Source organism: Fopius arisanus, unplaced genomic scaffold, assembly GCF_000806365.1.
Source record: "Fopius arisanus strain USDA-PBARC FA_bdor unplaced genomic scaffold, ASM80636v1 scaffold00085, whole genome shotgun sequence".
NCBI lineage: Eukaryota > Metazoa > Arthropoda > Insecta > Hymenoptera > Braconidae > Fopius > Fopius arisanus.
The window spans coordinates 115966-126242 of NW_011887824.1; the positions used below are offsets into that span (position 1 = coordinate 115966).

At 35.2% G+C, this 10277-nt stretch overlaps 1 protein-coding gene across 1 annotated transcript in view; it reads right to left on the reverse strand.

The window, feature by feature from the left end:
• The window catches only part of side (sidestep), a gene marked incomplete in the record, with an annotated part of 89733 nt that extends 82052 nt beyond the window's left edge, over positions 1-7681 (reverse strand). The window contains 1 exon segment of the mRNA XM_011311179.1: positions 5939-7681. Coding sequence (XP_011309481.1) covers positions 5939-6032 — 94 coding nt within the window.
• Positions 7682-10277: the final 2596 nt, after the last annotated feature.

The following is a 10277-nucleotide window of genomic DNA, read 5'->3' on the forward strand; positions in this document are numbered from 1 at the left end:
ATCAACTGATAAAAAAAAATCTTACAGTCAATTGACTCTCCTTTCTTTTAAATAATTACATAAATCATTAGTGCAACTATAACTGATTACCCAGAAAATGCTATAAAATCCAAATAACGAGACTAAACCCGTAAATGAGTTCGTAATTCATAATTAAATATCAGCATTTAACAACATTTCTACTGAAGTAATCACAATAATTTTCGAACGAGGAAATTCCAATTTTGCGTAATTACTCCTGCACTTCGCCCCAGTAATCTTACACTTGATTATTCTTAATTGCACAATTACCATCAAGCAAGTGCGGGATCCACTAAAAAACGAATTTCCTTATTTAGAATCGAATATGATTTCTAGTGGAATAATTCCCATGGCAAGTTCGTAACTTTGAAAACTACAGTCAGCAAACTGTATCCCCAGACCGAAATGATCTTTAAACATCTGAAAGCTTTATTGGATTTCACGTTGGTAACTGGACAGTAAGATCCAACTAAAAGCTATTACTCTTCTATTATACTGAATTTCGGATTTAGGACTTGAACGAGATTTAGCACTGGGAAACATTGGTCCACTATATATATGTACGGGAAGTGTTCGTTTCAGTTCAATCCTAATAGCCATTACGGGCGCGTCAGTCGTTGTTTCAAACTCAGTCCCTGATTCCGAGACCCCAAGAGTTCTAAACCACTCTCGATAGGAGGTTTTCCTCTCCCTTCCCCCTGCCAATTTATCTCAGAATCCGCCCAATCGATACGAGACAAAAGAGACTATTTTTCATTATTTCAGCACTCTTGTAGGAAATTTCACGTTTAACATCTTTCGCTAATCCTTTTCGTCCGCTCTCACAGAAGGAAAATTTTGCTACACCTCTAGTATAACTCTCTCACCTTCAACCTCACCTTCACATTCTCTCCCATAATTGATATTCGTACAATTTTCTACTTGTTCATCACGAGTGTACCATAAACAAGTAGTTTCAGTTGCAACCTAGCGGGTGAGACTTGATGAGGAAGTAATGAGTCTATGATTTATTCAACGTGATCCGTATTACTCTCATCAGGTTCTGAGCTTCATCTGAGCCTGAGATTCGTTCACCTGCAATCACCTTGATCAAGTCCGGATGAGGTGGCACTGATCTTAGACTGACGTTCGTTCGTCTTAAATTATTTGGATCAGATTCTGATGGAGTCAACCTGACCTAAAATTAAGCTGTCCGTCAATCAGTCTGATCAAGTTGGGATTAGGTGAGCTGGCACTGAAATATCTAATTACTAATTCGTTATTCAATTTTTTTAAGGAATGGCTTCGATTAAATATACGGAAAAAGGAGGAATAGTGCCATGAATATGTCTATAGTAAAAGTATGAAATTGATTTTGTTGTTATTATTATAACTATTAAAAAATTATTTCCTTATCGTATATATATAGCTTGGAGTTTTTACGAGTTTTCGATTTCGGTAATCAAGTATTAATCCGTTTTGCATGATCAAACCTTGATCCGGCACGCGGGATCAAATCCGGATCAATTCAAGGCGGTAAATGCTTAATCAAGTCTTGATCAAGTTATAGGATCAATACCTGATTGATTGTCTCGTTTGACTACATTCGATTTTGATACGGACCTGAGTCAAATTTCCACTCCGGATACGTATATAGTACACATTGTTTCATAGAAGAGAGGAAGTTTTTATAGCGTTCCACATCTTATGACGTAACAGGAAATCGTTGGAAAGGATTGTGGAGTGGGTAGAAAGGGAAACAGGATAATTCTCGATATACACGGAGAGAAATTTGTATGAAAAATTCGTACCAGAATCGCTTGAAAAACTACTGGACTGCGCAGTAAGCGTGGAGCATTGTGACCTGACCTTACATATTACGGTCCAGTCCAGTAAAATTTCCCACCTCCGTCACTGAAAAAGTAATGAGAAATTCAGTAAAATTTACTGGAAGTGTAGTAAAATTTACTGGAAGTGCAGTAAAAAGTGAATAAGTAGTACGAATATTTCAGGTTTTTATCAGAACATTTTAGAACATCGAATGAACTTCGGAGAAATTTGAGGATCAGTCCAGTCATTTTTGTTGCCCTGCGCAGTAATAAATATTCCAGAGAACTGCAGTAATTTTTCATCAATTTCACATGACTTTTCATCAAGGCAGTGCCATATCCCGCGTTTACTAATACGAGACCAGTAATTTTCGTAGATATTTCTCTCCGTGTAGTTTTACAGGAAAAATTTACGGAAAAAACGGATGGTCCAGACCAGAATTTGAACCCGAGACCTTCCGAATATGCATCGGGTGCGCTCCCAACTTAGCTATCCGGCTCCTTTTTCATTTTAGATCAACAATTTCTTGGAATTTCAGTCACTAAGTCATCTGAGTTTTTAATTAAAAAAGGTCATCAAATTTCTCATTCATCTTAAAATTTAGCCTTATCAGAAATTTCAGGTTTTTTTACTTGAAACTCCAAGTGTAATTTTCCAGCAGCAATTTTTGCAGTTATATCATATCAACCTCTCCGCTGACGGGTTTTGATGAGTTTTCTGTAATTTCACCTGACGAGGTGATCATCATTTATCACTAATTTCCAAGTGTAAACACCACTGGTATGTGTTTGAACGGTCAGCGCACTTTATTCGATGGTCCGAATTAAATTCGGTTTGGGATAGTTAAAATAGAATTTATCCGTGCGACTTCAAAGGCTTCACGATAAGATCAGAGACTCACAAATTATGACTTCAATCATTTATTGAGCCTTTTGGTGAGTAAAAAGCTTTCATTTTTCAGTTGAATGGATAAAATCTCTCGGAGACATGAGGTCGTACGATCTAATTAAAACACGTCTAAGAATCCATATTTATTTTTTCCTAGAATCCGAGGAATCCAAGAGAAAGAGATAAAGAAGAACAGGAGTAAATTTGAGGGACAACTTTGTTTTTCTTCTTCCAATTCTGTCTCATTCTATCTTCACTCCGGTATTTGGAGTCCTACATTCCCTCGTGGTGGCAATGCCCACACCCCAGTATTGTCAGGAATTTACCTCCATCCCAATAGAATAGACTCTCATTCCCAGATGGATATCCTCTGACAAAAGGGAAAAATAAATAATTGTTGTCGACATCTGTTCAATAGACGATTGAAATACTACGCCACAGATCAAAAAATCCTTGAAACTACTGTAACTTACACGTGATCCGAACATAGTGATTATATTAGTCCAAAATTATTAGTTTATACCCATTATTTTAATATAAAACATTCTGGAGTCACGTCTATCAATAAACATTTTATTATTTTCCATTTAGTTACTTATACTTGCATCGTAATTTCCAAAAGTCTGAAGTAACAAGTCCGGCGTAAGTTTTAACTTGTTACGAAATAATTAAAACATTTAAAAAGTAATTGACTGATTAAAAACGGATGGATAATAATTAATTAAAAATTCATTGCAATATTGACATTATTTTGAACTACGGGTTTTTTTTTTGTGAATGATTTACAAACAATAAAGTTGGTCTTGTTGAACAGAAGAATTTGTCCAGCGGATAATAAAACAATTTGATACGCATATTATGGATATTTATTGATTCCAAAATATTGATTGAAACACTTCTTTATTGTTTATATATTTTTCGAAAAACTACTATTAATCCGAATTATTAATACTTTTATGAGAATTGAGACAAGCAATAGTTTAAACATTCCAGAATGTTTGAAAAAATCGCATTCGCTGGATAATATAATCTGATTATCCTCAAATATTCATAATCTTTTAAAATTTCTCTATCAGAATGTAACTATTGACATTGTTAATAAAAAATGTGCCAATATATATTGCGTCATTGTGTCAAAACTAAAAAACAATGTCCCTAATTATAAACCGAAGAATGTCCAGTTTGCGTTGAAATGAATGCCCAATTTCGTAGATCTCACTGAAACAATTACCTAAAAATTATGTAGCCCTATAATTATCCAAAATTAACCCACTGGTTTCAATATCCATTACGCCAACATGCTCGCTGATATCAATACAGCACGGTTTAGAAACAGGGTAATTCAATTTCACACCATAGGCATATAACACGCGTATAACTCCCATTCAGGATTAACATCGGATAATCGCGAGAAGATTACGCGGTCAGCCGTTTGACGGTTATACCGATGATGGAGGTTAACTATAACGTACCACACTGTACCACTGAATAGACTGCCCCCAGCCTCATAAGGGCATAAATCCTCGGAATTTGCCGAATTCCAAAATGAAAGATCAATCGCACTCCACTTTAAATTACTGCATTCATCATTCCCAAATCCCTAAATTCCAATTGAATTCTCTCCTACTCTCCGCCACCCCCATAGTCCCTCCCCATCCCTACGGGCGGCCCTCCCACTCATTCACCCTCCGCACGCAATAACCAATAATCGTTTTAAAAAATCTGGACATCTGAACGTCAATTAAGGGGTATGAATTTGGGAATAACGGAGTTGAAAAAATAAGCTGAGAAAAATTGAATAAAAATTATGTGCCTGTTCCGTAATCTGCCATTAAAAGTAAAAAGAGTATATAAGGATGGTTCAGTGAATAAGTGCGTAATTATCCCGTAATTTTCACTAACTACTGTTTTTTTAATTTTTAATTTTTATTGAATTTTCTTTCCGTCGACATAAAATAGAAAATGAAAAGGGTGGATTACGCGACGAAAACTCAAATTACGATTTTGAATTTGTAATTATAAATTACGAATACAAAGTAGATTAAAAAGGTAAATGTTAAATTCGGCCTTGTAAATGACGATTTTTAATTTCTCTATTATGATTCCTAATTCGCAATTTATAAGTTTATAGTTTGCAAGTTTAGAATCGTAATTTACGCGTTTGACATAGTAATCTATAGGTTTGACACCATTTAATCTCGTAATTTATGTATGAAAGTAATTTATTTACAAAAGGGTAAATTACAAGACGAAAAAGTAAACCTTGCAAACTTTGATTTTCTACCCATAAATTAAGATTCAAGCACCTAAATGACAATTCAAAACTCGTAAATTACGATTATTAACTATGAAATTACAATACCCAATTCATAATGTACAAATTGACACTTTGCAACTCTAAAATCGTAATTTGCTTGTTTTATCCCGTAATTTTCGTTTCTAATTTTGTAATTTACCAAGTCATGGATTTCCTAATCCCTACCTTTATTACCCACAATATTTTAGTCTGTTTAAACATTTTTTCAGAAACTAATCATACGTATAAAATCTGTAAATTCAAGCGACAAGACATTAGTGAAGTATCTGTCAACAGAATCGGAGCGAATCATTACTTGTCGAACACAGCCAGAATATTTTAAGTGTATATTACGGAATTGCCCAGAGTACAACCAGCAATAATAAAAATTGTTAAATAAACTAAAAAAAACGAGCTGCTCACGTCCGTTTACCCTGAAAAAGTTTGCAGATGCGACTGGTTACCAGTACGCAGAAGAAATATGAAAATATTTTTTTCAATGCCATTTGCATGTACAGCATTGTGAACAAACACATGTAACATACAATGACAATGTAAATAACCCATACCAAGTGTTCCAACATTTAGATAAATATTTTTTTTTAAACTAATCATGGACCCCTTCCTAAATTTGAACTAAGTTGGAATAACGGCAAACTAAACATTTAAAGTTACAATTACATAATTTCTAATAATTATTCTTTACGTTTTGATACATTATAAACTTAACTAAACAACTTAACAAACCTAACTTAACAAATACTTGATGCATTTGAATTGCTGAAGCCAGAATTCGTAATTCTGACCAAAAAATTGATAATTTTGAAATGGAGGAGTACAATGCTGCGATTCCGAAGCAAGAACTCGCAATTTCCATAAGTATAATGACTAAAAAAAGTATCCAATACAATACGAATGTCTTACCTTTGTTGATGGGATCTGAGAGGTCATCACCTGCAACCCAACATCTCCAGCTCAGCAAGCAAACAATAACCGCACGTATTAACATGAACGACATCGTAGCATACTTTATATTCTTCTCACACACTTGGTTTCCACTTTTTTATTCACTCCAATAATTTATCATCGATAATGGTAACGACTATTTTAAACTCACAATATTAACTCACGCCACGGTAAGTCCCAATATATTTTTCCTATGAATATATCACCACAACTCAAACTATCCCCAGTATACCGAATAATTCTGGATACATTGGGGTCAGTTATACGTTGTTCGATTACTCAGCTAGTACAAACTCATGTCAAAGGGCTTTTCTGCTCTCCTGCATCCCAGCTAAACTGGAATTGTCTTCTCTGTACATGCGGCCTTGAACGTACTCCAAACACAAACAGCCGGTAATGGCACTAACTGTAAACTTCCCCCCAGCACTAAAACTCGAGTTTGAATGACTCCTAATGATCTTAACGTTTTTCCTCACGTTTTTATGTTTCTTCCTTTTTTTGGACCTTTCAAAAAGATCAATCTGCTGGCGATGGGAAGTAGAGTGACACGCATGTGTTACTTATTACATTGGACCCGTGCGGTCTCGCTTTATCCAAAAATCTTTTCACTACCAGAAAGATGACACGGTTCATTTTTTTGTCGGGTTCAAGGGATTTTTTTAATTCTCTGGGTGTGAGTGTGAGTGGTTTTTCTGATCTGCACCGTTCTAAAGATGATTCTTCAGAATCATATGGTGATTCTCATTTCATTGGACTGTTGATTCTTCCTCTTGTCCAGTCCCAGATTTTTTTCGGACAAAATGAGAATCTCGCACTCGGCAATTTTCTTCGCGGGCGGTCCAACTCTTCTGACAGGTCAAGTGTTCGCAGTCGTCGGGACTTGACGTTTTTTTTTCCTCTTTACTGGGCACTAGCCCTTTGTTCGTCTTTTCAAAGGCCAACTTTTTTTTACATCTATCGATTGCCAGTTGGATTTTCTAGCTGGGAATGAAGGGCGATGTGATTTCATTGAATTTTGGCTCGATAAACGTCGATTTCTATTAGATCGTGATGATCGCTATTACAGTGTTTCAGTGCATCGTATGTAATTGCCGTCGAGTTCAATGATGATTATAGTGGATCTTTAATGTATTCACTCCTAGTCCAAAGTTTTTATTCATAATGGAGAGATGAACTTTTAATCACTTTTGATACCTCACTGAGTTAATTATAAATGCATCGCCAAACACAACCTGGTGAAAATCACTGAGATAGAACTTTATTCCTGTTTTCACTAGATTCTGAATTTCAGTTGTATTAAACCAAAACGAAAATTCACGCAGAGTTTAATTGCCAACACCTTAATTCACTGCGAAACATTAATGCAGCTGGATAACACTTGATTTGTTTAATTCCTCCAAATTTATAACATCTATTCCGAGATTCGTCGTTTATCGTAACATGCGTAATCCTTGAGCACTGGTACCACTTCTGACTTCAAAAATGACATGACATGTGAAAAATCAAACACCCAAAAATCGAAAATCGAAATTCGAAAAAGGAAACCGTAATATGCCATAAAAAATATGTACAGTCGATCAGATCCGTTGATGAAAGTGATCAGATAGACAATCACAAGCTAATTGGAATTTCTGAGAAGAATTGCTGATTCAATTGCTAATTAAAAATTAGTACAAATGAATTTATTAGAGGTGACACCCGTGCCCGGTGTCTGCAAGTAAACTAAAGCCAAAACTCGGGTGGAACACACGCGTGTCAAGTTCCCCCTTACAGTTTTGTGCCTTCATGCAGGCCGACACACACACAATCATGTATACCTCAACCCCACTGACTTTAACCCACATTGATACAATCCACACAAAGATATATTGCGTAGACTGAGGGGAATATGTGGAGAAGAGAGTCTTCTAGACTCGTCGCCAATGTATCTGTGTGCTCTCATCCATAAATGCACACCCACCAGAGTAGATCATTCAAACGTGTGATGAACTTCTACAACACCCATGGATACCAAGCAGTTGTCTCTCTGTATATCACGAAAAAATTATATGATAAAGACGAGTTTCAAAAATGATTAACAATATTTATTCAACAGAGCCGGTGAAATTGAACAAATAATCCAAGGCAAGATTCAAAATGAAGATACAAGAATAACCAGGAGAAAGGGGCGATCGCACATTCAGAGAAAAAATTAGTCTTGCGAAATGAATTTATTACGCGTAAATAAGTGTCAAGATTTTCGCCAATTAATTGGAATAACTTTGGGTGATTCTCCAACAGCTCTTTTTAAGGATGGCGTTATTTGTGCTAAGAATATTGACGTTCTACATCTTTCGTGGAATTATATAAACCGCAGATATATTATTGTGAGAAAATTAAATTTTCTTAAATTTTCATGTTATTTCATCATACTTTACTTTCATATGAAGCATGAGATTTACATATTTTTATCTTCGTTAGTGAATAAGATTAATTGATGTCACTGTACTGTTGTATTCCCTAATTTTTCAAGATTCAGGAATTGTTATTTCATGTTCATTGTTGCGTTAATTCTTCTGAAAACATTCCTATTTTGCGTAAATTCATACCAGATAACTTCGACGATATGCATTCTCTCATGTAATAATTAAATAACTCTAAATTTGTGAGTATTTGTCACAAACACTTGAGATGACGATATAATGTTAATGCGGATTTAATTAGTGATAGTATCACAAAAATATTCTATTCACTACTTTACTCAGAAAAGAAAATAAATTATAGAAAATGTATATTGTACTTTAGATCAGAACTATTTACTTGCCCCCTGAATTTTTTTCTCACAGTGCAAGAAAAAGGGGCGAAAGTGGTAAGAAAGGCAGAAGGACGAATTTGTTTCAGTATTAACGCCTGAAGCATCATTATAAATGTCTCTAATTGCAATTTGTCTAGACAATTATCCAGATTGCACAATCCCTCATATCGGACTGGCAATCAATAAATATGTAGACAGGGTAAAGTAAGGGCAATGTACATTCAGGTTGAGTAAAGGTTAAGAAGCAAATATAAATATCCTAGATTAGAAATGCGATAAAGTTGATACGAAATGAAACGAGCATTCTGTTTCCGTTGTTCAATCACTAATTTTAGTCGGACATTAAAGTGATTTGATTAGTCTTAAATTAATTATGATTTCATATTGTTGGATATTTTTAGTATTACTCTCTTCAACGATTATTCCGAAATTACGAGGATTAATTACACTTGACAAGTAAATAAATTTTGTCCTTTTTTGTCACTTCGATTTTTCTCGGGGTAGACCTTAAAGCAATTTCATGACCTATAGAAAAATATCGTAAATTGAGTGAATATTGGATGAAGGTTTTATATATTTTTAGAGAAAGAATAACTCGCTACAATGACTCAACTTCTAATGACCGCTGAATTAGTACCCACAGCTGTTTACGTTAAACACATTTCATGGGGTTGAAATGTATGCCGAAGCTGAAACAAAAAAAATAACTGATTAATACGATAATTAATTTGTGGAATCATTACGGAAAATGTTCAGTGGAAGGGGGAAGGTATATGATATAGATTTTTGATACGATATCTCCTTCTTTCTTTTTTTAAATGATTTCTGTTTCGAAGTGGTAAACCAGGATAGCCGCATTCGCTGTTAAGTGTAAATTTTATCAAGTATCTCGTAACTGAAAGCAGATAGTGCGATTTTCATAAATACCATTTTTATAGCTCTCATGTTTATCTACAAAAACTGTATTTATAAAAATATTGCTATCTCCCTTCAATTCCAAGATATTACCTGAAATCTGGTCTGTAAAAAAAAAGACTCATCTTAATTTACAACATCAGTGTAGATTTGTCTGATAATCTTCAATGTCTATAATTTTGAAATGCCGTTTTGAGTGATAACATTTTTCGGTTAGACTTTGAGATATTTAGAGGCGTCACCGACCGAACTAGCTCTTTTCTTTTTGCTCTCTTGGGTGCTGTGGAGATTGTTATAGTGTTGGGGTGAAGTTGCGGATAGGGGCTGGGCTATGAGGGGAGCAGGGAAAAGTGTCGGAGCCATCAGACCGTAAAGTCGAAAGCACAGCAATGCATTTTCTGTATTACATTGTGGATGCGTGAGTGGGTGAGTGCATTGGAGTGGGGTTGAAAAAATTGTGCGTCACACTGCAACCGAGGTGCGTACTTCAACACGTGGGGAGATTCCCTCACGGATTGGCGAGGGTGAAGACTGAATGAATTTGAGGAGAAGGCGTATTGTGGGATCAATGACCGTAATGTTTTTTTT